The 19,605-nt window shown below is 40.4% G+C and overlaps 2 protein-coding genes across 6 annotated transcripts; both read right to left on the bottom strand.

Moving 5' to 3' along the window:
• Positions 1-901: 901 nt before the first annotated feature.
• Positions 902-9,710, bottom strand: LOC107219336 (protein mesh). Of its 3 annotated transcripts, XM_015657533.2 has the most exons (16): positions 9,126-9,706; positions 7,587-7,825; positions 7,111-7,298; positions 6,701-7,016; positions 6,431-6,599; positions 6,080-6,337; positions 5,798-5,991; positions 5,510-5,655; positions 5,128-5,409; positions 4,589-5,058; positions 4,235-4,509; positions 3,875-4,149; positions 3,638-3,789; positions 3,353-3,535; positions 1,453-1,603; positions 902-1,365 (listed from the first exon to the last, which is right to left on the bottom strand). In XM_015657533.2, the coding sequence occupies exons 1-16, from the start codon at positions 9,547-9,549 to the stop codon at positions 1,230-1,232; spliced, it is 3,858 nt and encodes a 1,285-aa protein (XP_015513019.1). In that variant the 5' UTR covers positions 9,550-9,706; the 3' UTR covers positions 902-1,229. The 3 variants fall into 3 exon arrangements, with proteins under 3 accessions (XP_015513019.1, XP_046600111.1, XP_046600109.1); XM_046744155.1 differs by lacking the exons at positions 902-1,365; positions 1,453-1,603 and adding an exon at positions 2,105-3,051 and having other exon boundaries at positions 9,165-9,710; XM_046744153.1 differs by lacking the exons at positions 902-1,365; positions 1,453-1,603 and adding an exon at positions 2,105-3,051 and having other exon boundaries at positions 9,126-9,710.
• A 1,607-nt stretch (positions 9,711-11,317) lies between these two features.
• LOC107219337 (CCR4-NOT transcription complex subunit 7) lies at positions 11,318-14,769 on the bottom strand. 3 transcript variants are annotated; one of them, XM_015657534.2, is made up of 7 exons: positions 14,612-14,769; positions 14,111-14,211; positions 13,496-13,678; positions 13,233-13,392; positions 12,883-13,159; positions 12,634-12,774; positions 11,318-12,202 (listed from the first exon to the last, which is right to left on the bottom strand). In XM_015657534.2, exons 2-7 carry the CDS (start codon positions 14,124-14,126, stop codon positions 12,074-12,076), a joined length of 906 nt encoding a protein of 301 aa, XP_015513020.1. In that variant the 5' UTR covers positions 14,127-14,211; positions 14,612-14,769; the 3' UTR covers positions 11,318-12,073. The 3 variants fall into 3 exon arrangements, with proteins under 3 accessions (XP_015513020.1, XP_046598567.1, XP_015513021.1); XM_046742611.1 differs by having other exon boundaries at positions 14,594-14,769; XM_015657535.2 differs by having other exon boundaries at positions 14,507-14,769.
• Positions 14,770-19,605: the final 4,836 nt, after the last annotated feature.

Genomic DNA, 19,605 nt, shown 5'->3' on the forward strand with positions numbered 1-19,605 from the left:
AACTTTTGCAGGTGCATGGCTGGTAAACGTATGTCGATAACCGACCAATATTCAGCCGTGTTTAGTCAATCAGATGTTTACTGTATTGCCATTGAATGCGAGATCAGGCGTAAATTTGAATTCTCTCATGACTTTCGACTGAAAAGAATATGCGTATAAATAAATGAAAGATGAGAAAAAATTGCAAACCTTGTCTCAATTTATGAGCATAATGATTGTGATTCAAAAAAGGTATGCCCGCCATACCATTTGTCGTTTATAATCGCTTAGAAAAAATCAATCCACGTGCAAATTGGTAATTCTTACTGTCTAATCTCTCTTGCATCACACACTACTTATTTACCACATTCGTATACATCATTCCGAATCACTCATCTATACATACATTTTCAGTTATAATATAAATAGATACTATATTTATATATCGAAAAGCAAATCATCTATGAAACACATTAGTTAGGTATTTGATATAATTTTTAAAATACAAAAGTCAATGAATAAACGTCGTACTTTGACAAGCACATGTTATTCTAATAACCTAATTTTCAACTATAATCCTAACGCACGACTAAATTCAGACTTACATATTGAAAGCTGGCCGGATCAATGAAAGGAGTGTGATAAAGAGTTAATCTCAAAACACTAAATTCAATTATATTATAACAAAAATATTAATGTCAATCAATATAAGTTTTATATCAAGGTACATACGAATAGATGCTAAGACGTAAGTGTGAGATGTGTAACGAAATTTGTCTGATTTTGAAAAAATTCGAAATATGGCGGCATAAACATTATGGAGTTGATGTATCATATATAATATTATTGATTCAAAAAAAAAGATTCTCTATATAAATATTGTTAGACGCCTATAATAACAGCTGAATTTATATTGCCCAGCTTAATTAATGATCGTCTCAGTTCTCCCCTTGTATTGTACTATGTATACTATACATATGCTACATACCTCTAGGCGTATGTAACATTGTACACCTATGTATAACTTATATCTAATTATGTATAATTTGTCGTCGCTGATACATTGCGGATTTAAATGTGGTATGATCTGAATGGTTCGCATTGTGCGATCTACATAAACTCAAATTTACTCAGGCACGAAATGTAATTCTAATGTTCAACACCAAACAGTGGAATGGGACTGAGTTCTTTCGTATTTTTTTCCTTTTTTTTTCGAATACGGATTACACAACTATTGGGTATTTTTTCTCCTAATTGATCTCCGTACTTTTACTTGCGTAAGGAGATTTCGGAACTGATTCTTCATCTTCATCGTCGTCTTCATCCTCTGCATCTTCTCTCGCTTGCTTGATCTGCGCAATCCTTTGCATCTCGGTAGATCGTTGTCTATAAATTGCAATATTCGGATGAACAGGTTTGGTATAAGTGAACCGATAAGAGATACATGAGAAGAGGAAAAGTAACTTTTATTACCTTGAAAGTGCTTCTTCCTGCTCTCGTTCAGCTTTCCATTTCTGAACAACTCGATAGCCAATACACACTATGACCAATATTATCGGAATTATAGCTGCAAATACTATGCCTGAAGTGATCCCAGCTTGTCTTGAACTATACTCTTGTTGACCTGTATTTGAAGATTTCATCAGGAATCAATATTACAAATTATCGATACAAATTAAATTCTGTAAAAAGTGCATATACCATATCGTAAGGTATTAAGACATTCGGATTACTGTTTAAACGGTTGTGCAAAATGTAATTAAGCTTTCAGGAGAGTACCCCACCCCAAAAATAAAACCGTTCTTAGGTATTTCGAGAACGTAGTAATTACAACCAATCGGCAATAATCTCCGTGCCGCAATAAAATTATGAAAGGTAATATCTTGCATGATTTTAGGGAATTGTTACCAAGCTCCAAGACAAGGAATATGATACCGGTAATAAGAGGATATGTGTTTGAATGGATGTTGAGAAATGGAAATTTCACCTGTACAAATTTGGAAATTTCCATTCCACTGTAATACCGATTCTGTACAATTAAAGTTTGCGTTTTTTATTACAATTCTCCGATTTCAAAATGCTTGTGTGGAATAGAAATTTCCTGGTAGTACAAAATTTGTAGTACTTATTTATTATAACATAAACGTTACAGCATAAGTAGAATATAATACGACAACAGTATATGACATAAATCGTTTACTACAAATTATATAATATACTGCAACATATGGTCTTGATTCGAAAAAAGACTGCATGTTTATTACTACTACTAGTTTAAGACACAGAAAAACTCCTACAGACTTCATCGTAAAAAAAGCTTATTGGTTTATAATTCATTTGTTGTATAAGTCACGTCTCTGAAAATCTGATTTGCTTCCTCACAAGAGGTAATATTATTTTTAGTGAATACCAGATTTCTATTCCACATAAGCAACAATTCTAATGTAGCGGATGATTAATGAAGTAAAATACTACAATTGTTAGGAATTTGATGAGGTCGCAATTTGTGGTCACAAATAAGTACAGTTCAGTTAATAATTGAAGCTGACATCAGAGACTTACAATGACACATGAATTAAAAGTCTCTTTCGTATAAAAACAATCTTAATAATAGATGTCTTCACACATCACTTTCTTTGCTCGGACTACCAGCTTTTCTAAGCGGTTCTGCATATATAGCAACGCTATTCCGAATTACAGGATCATCCTCTAGGGCCCAAACCTTCTCCTCAAATTCTGTGTAAGGTTTGTCAGGAAGTGGTTCGTTGGTACGATATGATTTGTCATAGGATCTTCGTTTCCTAGTACTACTGCCGTCGGTACTAGTTTCGCTAGTAGGAGAAATGGTTCGCTCGCCCGACTTCAAAGGGGTGCTTAGCCGTGAAAGAGGCGAATCGTTATCAAGTCCGTATCCGCGATCAGAAAACCGCCATGATTTAGCTGAACTATCTGACGATGCATTCCTTCTTATGCAAACTATTATCAGAGCCCCAATGATAATCGCTGGTATCAGTACCGCGATTATTATTCCGATAATAGTCCATGCTGTTCTCTGAGTATACTCGATGTGACCTACAGTATCGCAGCAGTGATGAAATTCAAGCTCATCAACAAAGATGTTGTGACGAAGTCTGCCGCAGATGTTAAAAGCATTCTTTCCAATTAATTTTACTCAACACCATATCGTGACCGCAATAATTACATTCTGCACACCTGCTAAATGCATTAGAGGTTCCGAACAAGTGCTTATATCTGTCTGAACTTTCTTACACGATGTAAAGCGCCCAGATGAGTAAACCGTTTCAATCAGGTGCGTTCAATTTCAATCATGTAATGTGGCAGAACAAACAAAAATTTATGAATGCATACTTACGTAGACACTCTGTGTATCCGTACTCCGGAATGTCCCATTGACCCCCTTCTAAACATGTTCGACGCTGATCTCCAATTAGTATAAAGTTTTGATTGCACTCGAAGGTAACTTTGGTACCGGGTATGAAAAGGAAATTGCTTTTTCTACCAAATCGCGGTGTCTCCAATATTCCGCAAGATATTGCTGAAATGCAAATCACACATTATCACATGGTTTTCTTTTTCTGACGGAAAACTTTCTCAATCCTTGCAACTGAATACTAATATAATACATGTGTGAACATACTTCGCCTGCCATTCGTTGCCTTAATCTCAGTTACAGTGTCGTAATAATTTTTAGTAAAATGTGCGAGATCTCGATTGAGGGTCATTCCATAGTCGTACTGACATTGATAATTATCACCACACAATTCACTTGCTCTATTTATATCGCCCACGCTGTGGAATAGAAAATTTGTGAGTTATCCATATGATTATCAGACTAAGCGTACCCGCTCGTAATTTTCGAATAATCAACCCATACCGATCAGCTCCTAAAAATTCGACCGGAGTTCTGAGATACTGGGGCACAAATGATGCATTTGCGTAATAGCTCGCCGTTCTACCAAATTCCCTCGTAAACAAGGCAGCTCCTTTCTGCGAATCCTCGCGATCCGTAAGGATCCAATTTATACCGAATTGTTTATGAATTGTTTCAAAACTATTCACATTGGACACGGATGCAATGGTACCATCCGGATTGGTGAAGTCATCAGAAATGTCATAGCTCCAGTTGCCCAGCAGTCCTCGTGTTTTATTCTGTACAAATATTGTTTATATCGGTTAAGTACGGAATAATTAATCCCACTGTTACTTACAATTAGCTTAAACGAATCGTTCATACCATGTATGACCATGGCAAGTAGACCCTGGCAGTCATGAACCCTTCATTCTCAACAACTTCAACTCCAGCGCCTGTCTGGAACATGATTACAACTTCGCTCTGGTTGAGAATATAAGTCGGGGTGTAAACTGTGACGCCAGCAAAATGTTGAAACTTCAATGACGTCCTATCAAAATATATTCGTCTTCCATCGGCAAACACGTCCAAGTGGTATCTCCATCTCGCATGCATCGGTCGCAATCGAACTTCTATTGTAGCTGAATTATTGCCTCGGGCTAAGATGAAATAAAATTAGCAAGATGAAAACGCTGTTATATATGAAGTTTTTCATATTTCAAATGTTATTTCGAATACCTGCGACGGCCGTGAGTTGAGTAGCGTTGACTGCACCGTAAAAGTTGTCTGGCATCTGTTCAAATCGAGCCTGGACATCAAGTTTGTCTTTGATAGTATCGACACGGGTCAACACGAATTCTCCCTTTCCGTTGAAGGTATACTCCAAGTCATCAAACGTAAAAAAATGAGGATCTCCAAAGACGGTAGCTACAGCTGGAGCTTGATAAGCGACACAATCTTGAGATGGCCTTCTTTCGAATCTTAAAGTCTCACATCCAACAGCTTGCTCCTCTTGCCACAAACAGCAAAGATATGCTGGAACCTTGTCATGGAACCAGTGAGAAAGTGTTGGTACTTTATTCGCTTCGTTCCACGGCAGGTAGCCCAAGTTGTGAGATCTACCAGGCCGTGAACCCCACTGTTGATCGTATGTCAACATGACATAGCCGTTTTTGTCGTAACAACACTGCTGCTCTGAACCGTCTAGGCTGTATCACAATGTTTCAGTTAGGTAAAAGCCGGGTGATTTTTATCTTCGATGATTACTAAGGACTTACTTTGGTGCGCCAGTCTTGACGCAGTGAACCGCACCTCGGTGGTAGTAACAATCGGGGTTCGAGTCCTTGTCGCAATCAAAATCGGGCATAAAGCGGCCCTTGTCATTCAATGCATGCGCCAACGTGCACGGACAAAGCGCTACTTCAGCTGCAAAATTTTTCAAGTACCTGTCGTTCATAATCCAATTATTACAGAGCGCTTTTGGCCAGTTTGTTCCATGAAGTCTTTCCCATTGGGGCCCAAAGTACCATCCCAAAGGAATCGGTCTACTCCACAGCACTCTTGAAACAAATTATCAGGGATATGTAGATTTTGTAAGTGCAGGAGTGATGGTCGTGACATGTAGTCACTGTATCATTTATTCGAATGAATAAGACTCACGGCGAGATGTTTAGTCCAGAATATTGGCTTGGGTTGGTAAGGTTTATTTTGATGAAGCCGAAGTGCATGTCAAGGTGTAACGGATTCTCTCTAGCTCGGAAATTTGAAGGAATAATGGTGTACGTGCCGGTATTGGTTGTGCTCTCCTGTGACAAAAATTGTATAAATAATTTTGTGAATTTGTTCAAAGGGTATAAATATAATAAATGAATATGCATGAACGTTGGAATCTCGGAATCGTCTGGCAACCAGAGAATACGAGGATAAGAAATCAGATAAAATACTCGCCTCTAATACATCAATGTATTCGAATTCAGGTCGAATAGTGGTCTCGCGATATCCCCATAAGGAAATTTGCAAGACAGCGTTCAGGTTGCTAGTTAAATTGTATTGGTTCCAAGTTATCTCGATCTCAGCTGGAGATCGTTCATGCACAGCTCTGGTAGAGAAGAATATCTTTTCTTGAGCCGTTGCAGGTGTTTCTGAAATTATTAAATGGACAAAGCATTCAAAAATGTTACACATTACAATGGTAGTGTAACGTCGATTGCAGTAATTGAAGCATCTTACCGACGAAGTATTTTCCTTTCCAATTGAATCTACCACTTCCAATAGCCACCTCGAAACGAACATATCCCTCTGCCTGCATAGATGGTTGAACGCAAATGGCTCTGTTGGTGTCAATAACAGTGCCGACTACTTCCTCCATGTCGAATATGCACCTTATTTTCTCGTTTGTATCGAAACAAGGACCCGTTATGTTTACCACACTTCCCCCAAGCATGTTTCCGCTCTCCGGTGCGAACACAAGTGGTAAATGTGTCCCAGCTGTAATTGAAATCAAGATTGTTTAGCACCATTAAGATAATTCAACGGTATGCGGTGTAAAACATTCCTCAGACCACGAATCAAACTACTCACCAATGTCTTTGTTGCAATTTCCGAGCATAATCTTTTCATCTATCCTGAATATGTGACGTCCAGGAAAACCGTTGACCCAGCCTCTTCCAGTGAGATCGCGAACTGTCGACATTTGAGAATAGGGCTGATACTCGTAACTTTGCGTCCCGTTTCCAGCGTTAAACCCAATCTTTGGAAATCGACAAAGAAACAGGCAATTGTACTTTTCCATTCGAAAATTAACAGATCGCAGAATTGCACGTAAATAAGTTGATTCCTGAGTAGACTTACATAGGCAGGTTTCCCGCCGTCACCAGTGGTGGTATCACCTCCAGCTTCTGTGTGACTGGACCACTCGAGGTTCAGGTAGTTGAACATAGCATAAGTGTAAACTTCGTCAGTGGCCAAAACCATTTGAAAGGTGTTAGTGTGGTAAAGAGAGTTGTCGATACCTCCAGCAAAGGACATATTCTTCCAAGTCACTATGACCACATGCTTTGGGTCAAAGGTGTCGGACCCAACGACACCCTCGCGTATGTCCCACTTAATTCGTTCGCGGACCTCCACTCCAAACTGATCCGTTCTTCTTTGAAGATCTCTCTCTTGTCTGAAAGACATTGAGCGGGAATAAAGAGATGTGGTACCACAGGTTTAAGGCAAGAAAAATTCAAAGAGATTGAAGAATACTGTAATCAAAATACCTGAAGTACACCCCAGGCTCTCTTTGATCCAAATCCGTTGGCCTCAGTTTACCTATTCTGCACTTGCTAAAATAAATTCCGATGAAACTTGGGTCATTTTTTTGAGGCCAGTCTTTGACTGGAAAGACCAAGGGGTAAGTAAAGTGTTCCGGTGGGTCGCTGAACTCCAGGTAACCATTCATTGATAGCTAAGAGAGGATGAAGACTGCATTTTAGTTGAAGCAATTCTCTGAACACTATTGAATATTTCCAGATAAACGTACGGAAAAATGTTTCCCCATTCTCAAAGATTCAATGGATCGATTAAACAGACAAGTGTAAGACAAATTACAAACAAGAATTCGTAGCCGATGGCTGGCCGTCTGAAATAACGTTTCAGATAGCCAAATATCAGCGGTACTTTATCCCTCCACTTATTCTTGATCTATGTGACTACAATTATCGCGCATCCTTCGTTATATTAAACACTTACTCACCTGAGTATAATTGAATCGAAATCCATAGAAAGGTAATTGGAAATTGAAATTCTTATGAATTCTGCTAGTGGAGGCGTGTATGTTTGTCTGGTAATCGCCCCTGTTGTTGTCTCCACCCTTATCGAAGTACCAATACATAAATTGCGACCTAATAGTCGCCAGCCTGCTTTCCGTAATGAGATAATTAGTCGTTCCACCTTCGGCGGGTGCATATCTATAAGCTTCTGGGTCATCGGAATCTATACAAAAACCATGAAACACACGGATTCAGCAGCGTAACAAGGTCTCACCGTGTACATTTAAACACAAAAAGTAAGCTGTTGCAATTTTTCACTTAACATTAGGGTGCGACGATGGAGTAAAAAATCAAGATTATAAATCAACTTCGGTTGATCCATTATACCTAAATGTGTTATAATTATACTGTAACGTAAATTTCGGATGACGAAAGAGGATTTCCAACTTTTTCATCGTATTATCAAGCGCAGTATCAAACGAATTTTCTATGCTTCCAATAGTCAATATGCTAATAAAACGAAGACTCTCTAGAGTTGACGAGGAATCAAATTCATTTCTACCATAATGTGACAGTCTTCCGCGATATAAAGTAGACGGATTCGTCCTCGGAATTGAAGGGATGACGATGAGCGATATAATTAACAATAAGTCAATGAAATCCCCCGTTATCAGCCCTGCGCGGTACTACGCTTCGTTTCGTTTACGAAAGCAAGGTGTGTTGCAAATGATGAATCATAGCAGATTCATGTCAGTTAGTGAGTAACTGATAATACTCCGATAAGATATGATAAAGCATCGAAGTTGACGCGCGATCAACCTCAAGACTCACTACTATGTTTGGTACTACTTTTAATCTGGAAATAACTGCAGATATACAGTAACAGTAAGTCGCTATTGATAAAGAATTTCAACCAGCAAATCATTTCGCTTCACCTTCTCGCGTAGTTGATGAAAAAACATTCTTACTAAGCACCGTAATGAGTCACAAAAACTCATCTGAGATAGCAGAATCCATTCGGGTTTGTTTTTAGCTTGCCGTAGCTTAAATAGAAAGTACGGTAAACGTCACGACGAAAAGCGAATCGGTACCATAAGCTTGAAACTGTCTTTGTCTTTGCTATTTCGAACCGACGCCGCGACGTGGCTATCGTCGATTCCAACTTTGGCAGGGTCTCGAATGCAAACATTAGCGTTTAAAAATTGGTGGTAAACATGAAGAAATACCTAATGCCAATTTCTTCTCATTATCTACGCAATGAAGCGGCGAAGAATTTTCAATTTTTCCGAACCCTCCAGTGTGCGAATACGATGCAATCGAACCAAGCTACTTGTTTCGTGATATAAAAATCCGCTAGCGGCGTCACGACGCTCGTTTCAAGCTCGCGAAAACAACTGGCTGACAAGACGCGGTTTTTCCTCCCGATAAATAAAAAGCCAAACGACGATGAACAAATCAGTGTAACGAAACATGGGAACCAGTACTTAACGGTCACGCCCAATGATAAGAAACGAATTGCTCACCGTAGGCGACGTATTTTCCACTTTTTAAGCCTTCATTACCGGAATAAGTCCCAAATGACGGGGCGAGCTCCGGCTCGAGATCCTGAGGCGAGACTTCTTCGTCGAGTCCGTTACCCTCCTTCGGCACTTCCGGTTCTTCGACAACCTCCCTGTTTCCCTCTTCCGCGCTAGGCTGAGCCGGCGTTTCCGGTAGCACACCGCCGTTCAGATCGGCCAGCTCGGATAACGGCGACGTTTCCGGGGGTTGGAAGCGACCCTCCTGATCAGGGACCGCTACGTTTTCCGGCGGAACCGAATCTTCGATTTTAAAAGCACTTTCGAACGTTTCACCCTCACTTTGGGCCCACGTTGCTGAGACCGCGAGGAGAACCACCAGCAGGAGCGGCGCAACCGCGTTACGCCGGGAAACGATCAACCCCTGCATTTTTCCCGATCCGGGAGTGCAAACTAATCAGAAACTCAACCAGAAGACAACTGAACCTTATGCCTATACGAGATACGAATAAAGCGATAAGCTGCTTCTGATATCACTGTGATAACTTGTTTTATCTTTCTAGATGTGTATACTATGATCCATGCGTGCGTGCGCCGCCTCCCATATCAGCACCACACAGAGTTTGCAGGTCTTTACCGTCCTTATATTAGTTTGAAACGAAACTCATCCGACGATTACTGGGAACAAGAAGGGCGATTGTCCAACGGTAACGCATCATTCGCGATAAGGCCCAGATACCTCTAGAGTTACTCATTTAGTAAACTAGGGTTTCCGTTCACTAAATTTTTCTTTTTATCGTGTTCCACGTAATTCGCGCTGTATTCCAAAGTTTTATTACTCGGATTGTACAATACAGGCGCAAATGCGCGGCGACCACGCTTTCGCATCGAAATTTGATTTCAGATATTACTACCGTGCAGACAAGAGGTTATCGCATTATTGCGATTTAATTATACTATACGATGTCTTCAGATTACGTACTAAGCGGCTTTGCGATGTGTAGAGGATTTATTTGCTGGGTTGAACAATTTTTAAATAACGAGAAAGAAAGCATGATGACAAACGCAATGTTCTTATCACGCTGTTCTGAAGTACTTAACGTGTATAGTAATTATTTATGTACCTTATCAGCTGGATTTGGGTCACACATGTAACTAAAATACATGCCCGGAGCAGGCGAGATCTATGCACTCTCGTTTGTTCACAAAAATTAACGAAAACCTGACTCTCAAAACGTTACAGAATATTGCGAGAATTGTACTAAATGCATTTGCAAAAGACGAGTGCCTTTCTTTAGGTAAAAGATTGTCCTACCCGTTACAGCACGATAAGGGTTTGTTGGGAAAAAGAGCATGGGTGAGGTGTTTTTTATTAATCAACGGAAACGCAAATTTTCAACAAAAAGAAATAAGAGATTTCAAAGTATTTGAGGTGGACCACCGTGACCGGGTAACCGAAAACTTTACACTATCGATTTCTTGATAACCCGATAAATGTGTGCCTCCGACAAGCAGCGATTGAGCTCTCAACGAGCCGATATATGTATCTGTAATACGCCTGTTACGTGCCGCTGAAATTTCTGAACTCGAGCATCAGCATTTTCGCAACAAGCGGTATTAAGGAAAAATGTTGTGGGAACATAGCTGTATCGATTCGGGATTCTTGTTCACTCTTCACATCCGTACTCAAACTACCTGTACAGTTGACCATTTTTCACATTATACTCGTTCAGCGACTGTTTTGGAATATGTGTTAAATATTTTTTATCAAATAGTTGTTAATTTTCTTTCGCCGTTCCTTAGCTGATTACGCATTTAACCAGGTGATAAAAAGACAATGGTTAAATAACAGTTTTCACGGGTTTACTACTTCGTCGTATGCGTGTCAACAAAATAACATAACAAATGAAACAACAGAATACATGTAAATGTATTCAGAATGTATTTGCACAAATTCCTAGTTTGCAAATAGAAAAAAAGCTAATTACACATTGCGACCACTTGTATTCATAATCAAGAATTATAATAGTACTTTACAAACGATCGATTCGATAACCGTGCTTAAAGAATTAGAAGATGTCGTCCTGATGATGCGAAACATGCGTAAAACATCGACAAATTTGTGGGTAACAGCTTCCGTATCGAAACTTTTGAAATTTTGGACGGCCGCGTAATCAATAATACAAATATTATCGCTCGCTCATTCGTTCACATTTATCCGTGCATAAAAGAGAATTCGGCGGTAAGTCTCTTTTCCTGTTTTTTTTTTTCATTTCAACAAACACGCATATAGTGTTGCGACCTTGTATCGAAAACCGCGTCTTACACGGAGACCCTCAGGTAGGTATACCAAGGCTACAGTTGGCGTTCGGTTACATGATGGATCTAGCAAAAAGAAATTAAAATTTTTGCCAAACGACGTCAATAACATAACATATGCGTTAAATTAATACTTTCTCTTTTAAATTGAACGTTTTTTTAAACATAAATTGGCATTGACAATGAGCAATTAAATATTTAGGACGAGCCAACGACACCAACTACCAATGAATGAATGAGTGAGCACTTATGCATTACTATTAAATATCTATAAACTTTTCCTTTTAATTATAATTTCTTTTTAATTATTATCTTGTAAATTGTTATGAACAGTCTGTATAACAATGTTTAACAAATAGCACTTTGTTTTATTTCCGTTCCTGTATCAAACCCGTCCGACGTTCGAGACGACGAATTTTTTTTACAATTTTTGAAATGAATTTTCAATATTTTTTACCTGTAATTGTAGCTTCAGTGTAAAAATCTACATACATTTATATACGGTGTCACATGAGTCGGTCTTAGCCTTTTTTCGCAGACTTTTCAGAATTGTTTACATGTATAGCAGAGCGTACATATTAGATCGCCTATACTTGATCGGGACCCAGATTTTCATTGCGATGAAGTACAATCTATTACGAGGAAGATGAATTGTCTCCGTTACTGTCTAGATAACCGCCAGAACCGTTGACAACGAACGACGTACCAAGGCCGTAAAGATGTCCGCAATATTTCGCATCGTCGATATTGTCCTCGAAAAACATCTGCGAAATAAAAAAAATTGACTTGTTCACACACTGTACATACACATCTTATGCACATACATACATACATACATACATACATATGCACATTTTTCACATGAAGGTGAAGCTAGCAACCAGAGTTGGCAGTCAAGCGTGCTTAACTTCTTTTAAATAGGGTAATGCTGTACAGTTAATTGCTTATAATTTTACAGAAGTACTAAAATATCATGTGACGTATGAAAATTTCGAGTAATCGACTTCACTGTCTTACCTGTATCAACGTCGGCGTGTTCGGCTGCTAACTCTGACCACTAGCATCAGCTTCATATCTTTTAAATGCAAGACTTGAGAAATTTACGGGACAACGACGATAATCACGGCACCGTAAATTTTTAAAGAAGTAGGTGAATATTTTGTCACATTTACGAATAATAATAAACGTTGAATACCTCGCGCATTTTGAAGAATACCATGCCAGTTAGTAGCGAATCTGACCCTGCCTGATGTTGCGGTCCAACACGTTGCAGTTCCAGTTGTTCGGCGACTTCTTGTAAGCCACCTTTCAAGTTCTTGCACGACTTCATCAAATACTGAAGTAATAAATTATTATAGATAATTTACCCACTTTCACAATATAAAAATCATTGTTTTAAATATTGTGAATAAATGATCATGCTATTAACGACTGAAGAACTTACTTTGACGTCATAAACTGTTGGAAAGTATATCCTCAGAAGCTCAAAGAATTCGCTTTCTTCCTGAGGTAAATTTTGATCAGTGAGCAGTTTCAGTAAATATCCAAAGTCATATCCAGAGTGAAAAGAAAGCCATTTAATATCATCGACAAGAACTATCCCCGAGGTCATAAGAAGCTCGGCGAAATCTAGAGGATCGATACCTTCCTCTTCGTGTTTCTTGAATTGAATACCGCTGTTTTGCAACATGTCTATACTGTCCTGCGCGTACATGTCCTCCCTGAAACGGAGTCGACATAGATCGATGGAGAAAAAACGCAAAAATTCACGTCGTCATAAAAGTGATTACTCACTGTAGATTGAATTTAAAGTTGAATTGCCATGTCGTATAACTGCCACCAGGTGTGTTACCAGATTCGTCCAGAAACGTGAGACCGAGTTGTATGATCCTTAGAAGGTCAACGTTGCACCGCAACAATTGATATTGGTAGTCGGCACTTGTTCTGAACTCACCTAATAATCGATTCTGTTATAATTATATCTGTGGCAATTTATGAGTTTCACGAGAGAAATACTTCACTTAATGGAAGTGTAGCAATGTATAATGTAAGAATACCTATGGGCCTAGCGACAACACCAGGAAATTCCGTATCCATAGCGACGTACTGAAATTGTTGCACAACTTGGCGAATCGTTCGGAATTCTTCGTCCAAGTTATGCCCCCATACATCGCGGATTCCACATTCTTCATTACTGGGCATACCCCCTCCCTTCAACAGCCCTGCAGCTTTAGTTCCACCTAGGATAACATTGAGCATATCGCTTCACCAATTCGTTCTTACAATGACCGATAATAATTTGGAGCGATAGGTTAAAATAATCACACGGATAAGATGAAGTCTCAAAGAACGTCTTAAAATGATCGTTATTTCGTTGACCATATAAGTAAACAATGATGTATCAGAGCAAAAAGAGAGGCATGCTACATGTGAATATTGAAACATCAACGACTACTTTGTGCTCAAGACTAACGTCTACTTTTAAGTTTGCATCAGCCTGAGATTGGGATTTGCATGGCTACAAAATAGAATGCAGCTCATTGCCAACGTATTGATACTTTTGTAATAGCAGCTCAATAGAGGAACAATTGCGGGCGCCCATTTCTTAGTAGGAATAAGAACACGAGAAAAAAACGAGGCCACTAGACAAAATGAATAAACAAGTTTCGTACCAGTAGCTGATGGCATAAGGTTAACGTTATTCCTCCTCCTGTTAAAGGTCGATCTCTACCGAAGCTCCAGCGTCAATCACAGCTCTGCAGTCTTCATATCACTGACGAATGAAAACAACACAGCATTGAGAATTTTGTGAAAAGATGAGGCGAGGAGCAGAGAGAGGGCAACATCTTTCACAGAGACCACGGGCAGTTTCAGGTTTTGTTCAAGTTGTCAGAGACGTTTCTCATTGGATTAGAAACACTGAGACGCTTCCTAACCTTTCGACCACAGTCACACACAGGAGATGATACCCCTAAATGCAAAAGTAGGCAAGAGGAGAGTTGACGTAGTTTAAAAATACGTTGACGTTGTGCTCTCGGCGTGTTTACAGTATGGGAAACAACAATTACCGAAACTGAATGCCCGGATGTTCGCGTTCTGGCCTGAATACCTCGACTGCACTTCGACTGTCCACGAATACGCGCTAGATTACTTACTCAGGTGAACATACTAACCTGTGCGTGGGGGAATTGCGGTGTTAACGTTATCTTTTTCACAAATATACCACTGATGCACACCAAATATTAATCCAGACCCACACGACTCCCGGTGACAATAATATATCGGAGCAGGTTATACTGTTATCCGCAGACTCCCAAACCACCGAATTATCACAGAAAGCTAACCTAAAGACCGTCGCAGCCTCTGACTGGGTTCCGAAAGCCGCCGCCGGATTCACAGGTTCGACCAGTCGCCACTAGGTGTCACTCGAGCCGTTGGATTACAAACTTTGAATTTCGCTCGGATCTTTCTCATCATTTACTTCATTGCGGTGATAATTTAAATGTGATTTGAATATAGCAAGTTTTCCAACGATGACTCTGTAAATTTTAATCATTTTCTATACATTTTCAGCGCAAAGTCAACGCATCGAAATACGTTAACTGCGTTTGGTATTTACAACTGATTCCTCAAATGTTTCGAAACGCGTCGCGAGGGAAGGGAAGAAGCGTTGCAATTCGAGGTAATCGAGGAATCGGATGTAAATATCGAAGACGCTAATGGCAGCACAAATATTTAGTGCACAAATATTTAGTCGCAAGGGAAATCCCCGCTATCGTCTAGCTGTGTAGAGACTTACAAGCGGGGATCGAGATGTTGGGCTCTGTCGGTGAATGAATCAACGGTCGATAACGGACGATCATCACGGTATTACATCACTATTACCATTTATTGCTCGTTGACGCAACGCGTTATTATGCTGTAGTGAGTAAATTAATCCTCAACTGACAGAAACCTACGATATCGTCGGATTGATCATACTGAAAACATCAAACAAATGTTGAGTAACAACGAACGCTTAAATGTTGACCATGTACAACAGCAGCCGTGGGAAAATTCAAAGTTAGTCGAAAGAAAAAAAATATTATAAACGGATGTACGGAAATTCTGAAATGACACGATGAAATTCTTGACATCACAGTTATTGTAAATCTTGTTAATGTTGTAATTATTATTACCAACATTGGGAACGCCTTAGAAAAGATGCAATTACAAATAACAAGAATTTTACGTAACGTAAAATAATCAAATAACGCGAGAAGAAGTGCAGCGACGAGCGAATGGCTGTTTCGTAACAAAATCTTTATCCCCGGCCAGGGACACAGAAGCTAGAGCCTAATTACACTGACAAAGGCGAAACATGTCTAATTGTAAGAAACGCGGTACCGAGTAGGTATAGCTGGGTACGTAAACGATTCCTCGGTGTCAATAGATTTTTAACGAGGATTCCAAGTACCGAGTAATTTATGCGACGAGAAATGTCAACCATTGCTCATTTTCGAACGGGTATATAGACTTATTATCTAGCTGTATGATAATACCGTTAGTCCCAAGAATCGAGGGGCTTGCATTATTGTGATAACACACACAAGCGTGTACGGACAGTATTTATCGTACCTTTTGCCACATAGCGGTAACTATAGGCAAGAGGCCCTTTCATTGTCTACACAAGACCCCGTGCAGCTCTCGAGTAAAAAATCCAGCGATTGTAATTAATTAAAAACGTATTACAGCAGTGATTCAATTCCCCGACGAAGCAATTTATTTATACCACGTGAATGAAATAGGAACTGTTTATCAGATTGTTAAAAGTTTCGGTGATTATTTCGCGATCCTTTTAAGCCCCGAAAAATTCAATTACTCTTAACACGACTAATGCCAAAAGTATAAACGTGAGCACACCTAAACTGAAACTAAGAATACTATGATGTGGAATATTCTAGCCTCGCGCTGGCCGAGTAGAACGCATTATCGAAAGGATCAATCAACGATATTATACCTGTTCGATGAATGTGAAAAAAATCAATCTAGATTACACTTGATTAATAACAGGTCGATCGTTGGCAGGGGCATGGAGGTGTACTTGTATAAGAAGTAAAAACCAAAAAACAATTCTCAATTGAAAAACGATGAAAATCCGTGACAACAGAGTGTAATTAATTGCATTTCATTCCTGGATGAGGCGCGCACTACCAGCTCTACGTCTGCCTGTATACACACAACATGCTTGTGCAGCAAAGTTATTATATTAATGAATCTATTCACGCGTGAAACGGAGCCTCAAACGCACGCCACACGTACGTCTGAATACACGGTTAAACGTCATGTTCCATTGCGAATAGGAAGAAAATGTTCATCGCACGGCATTTGCCGTATAAGGTGTACAGCGATACCTGTACGTCTTGTCGCGTTAAACAATTAATGGTGCCGATAAATCATTATGTTTAAACGATCTCCCAAACAGGGACACACATCCCTCGGGTTCGGGTATGGTCAAGATAAACGGGCGTGTTAACACGAGATTAATTTGCGTAACGTGTTTGGGGGGGCGAAGTTTGAAAAGAGCAGCGGATGTGGGCGCGCAATAGAAACAGCCGAAGGCTCATTTGCCTTTCAATACCGTACCTTCTTTCTTATTGTATACACCTCGGTCCCCGGTTATTGTTGTGCATTACTGCAGCTATCGCATCGTTTTTTCGTTTTCTCCGGGCTACCGTTCCCGTCTCTGCTTCTGCTTCTTCCACTTCTACTTCTACTTCTACTTCTACTTTTGCTGCCGCTTCTCTCTCACCCGTCTCGCCGGCCGGCGTGGGTGGCTCGTCATTATTTTTATTTATACTCTTTCGCTGTTTATTTTTACCATTTTTCTCCCCCTCGCAGTCATTGTGCGGCATGCGTTATTCCTTTGCTTCAGGACAAGCCTTGCCTTCATTTGACGAGACTAATTCCAGCCTCTGCCTGTAATATACCTCTGCAGTAAAGCCTGAAAATAACGTGCAAGGAAATCCGAACCGATATAATTATATGTTCGTTGATTTGATAAGGGAATTAATTTTTTTTTTTTTCAACACGTATAACGAAACATGCGTAGGTATAATTAATACACAACGAAGAGCTAAAAAATTGTTCTTCTTCTGTCGAAACGATTACATGCGAGCGAAGAAGAATGAGAATGAAAGGAAATAAACTGAAAATAAAAGCATTGATAAAAGAAAAAAAAAATAAAAAAATACCGACATTGCTGGAAAAACCTGTAGAATTGCGGCGTAGGAGAGAAGATTTCAAACGACGCTATGCGATACCCGGTGATGCGAAGAGATCTGCCCGGAGGCAATCGTTCGCGTGCGAGTCGGTAGGTATATACCACATATATATAACCAATACCATTGCCTTAGATTTGATGCCAAAGTATAATTTTCTGCGCTACATACCTACGGATAAATTATTTCTACACGCAGTGCAAATCAAGAAAAAAAAAAAAGAGCCGTAGCTGGACAACGGACGAGGGACAAAAGTGAAAAAATAACAAAAGAAAGAGCGAGAAAAACGCATAACATCTCAAGTAAGAATCCGTCATGGTACGTGTAGATATGGATTGAGATCAACAGTAGATCGATATACTTCGCAGCTTATATGCTCTTATGATACGATAAAGAGTGTGTAGATACTAGGGATACGTACAGATCTTTGCGATTGGACGAGTTCGTCTCATTTCACCTGACGTGAAAATAAATTTGGCAAAATAGGATTACTAAAGAAAAAAAACTCTGAACTTTTGAAACTGATTACAATAAGAGTTTCTGAAGTGAGTTGAAAATTATTGTCTATACCATACACAGAGACGCGGTGTAATTAAGGTTGCGGAAATTTTTAATAAAAGGAAACAAAGAACAGAAATAGACGTTACGGAAGCACATGTTGCGAGGAGAAGAGGTTTTTATCTCGAATGGCAGAATCAGATCACGACGACGATTAATTCCCAGCGTGGTAATTATTTTTTGCATATTATCTCGAAGCGGCATTTATCGAAGGCTTCCGCGGTAGTTCGAGAATACTTATCGAAGCGGAAGTGGGCTGCAGAAGGCCCACTAAACATGAAAAAGCAGCTCCTTCACGCACCAATTCTAATCCATTGAAGCTCCGCACTCTACAGTCAGGTAGACGTAAGGGTCACGAAATGGGTATGAGCGTACTTAACAGGTATCCGTCGTTAATACGAGGCACATGAGGAAACAGTTAGTAATTTCTCACGCGAGTACAAACGCCGCCGGTATTCTCCCATCCCGTTGCAACGCTACACGGCGGTGACGGAGCGTGAGTTTTGAGCGAATCGTCCATTGTTGTCCTCGGAAAATGTTAATCAACTTTCTATACCTGAAACCGCATACGGATATCGGACCGACTCCATCTCTCGGGCAGACATCCGTGTCCGACTCGAACCTCACCGCGGCGATGTAAAATCTCTCTCCGAGGCAACGTCTAATTTCAGCGGGCATCCGTTCGCGGCGGCATCGAATCAATTTCTCCCAATACGCGCTGACGCAGGCCGAAAATGACGCGGCGCTTCCGCGCGTCGTTCGAGGTGTAACGCGGGTAACGGTCCGTATAATGGGGCTGAAAGGGGCGAATGACGACGGGGTGGAGGTGCGGCAGGGCCCGTGGTAAGGCCCTCGAGGTTGAGGACCGTGTCTCGCCGGTAGGTATGTTTCGACCGCTTAAGCTAATGAGGTACAGATGGCGATATTGTTGTAAGGTGGCAAGGGCAAGGTGGTCGTCGTTGGTTCGGGGCGGCGATGAGCGCAGGCGGGGCTATCGGTGCTTCGCTTCTTTCCGCGGGTGAATTTTAAGGAGTACAGGGAGAAAGGGTTTCTTCTCGATTGTTATCTCGCGCAGCCGGTGCTACCGCAAGATCCTTATCGAACAATATGCCGGAGTTCTTAGCAGAGCTAAATATGTAAATATAGGTGGTGCCACGGTGCCGGGGTGCTCGGTTATTCGGCGCAGATGCGCGCGAGGCTCGTTTAAGAAGTCTGCACATGTGTATACCTGTGCAGGACATTGCGAACTTTGGCGAAGGTATGCCACGTGATGTAAGAAGGCTGTGCGTATAGGAGGAAGACGTCTGTCTGCGTGCGCGCGCCTTTTCCTCTTTCATTCTCACAACGAA

Source organism: Neodiprion lecontei, chromosome 6 (assembly GCF_021901455.1).
Source record: "Neodiprion lecontei isolate iyNeoLeco1 chromosome 6, iyNeoLeco1.1, whole genome shotgun sequence".
In the NCBI taxonomy this organism is placed as follows: Eukaryota; Metazoa; Arthropoda; class Insecta; order Hymenoptera; family Diprionidae; genus Neodiprion; species Neodiprion lecontei.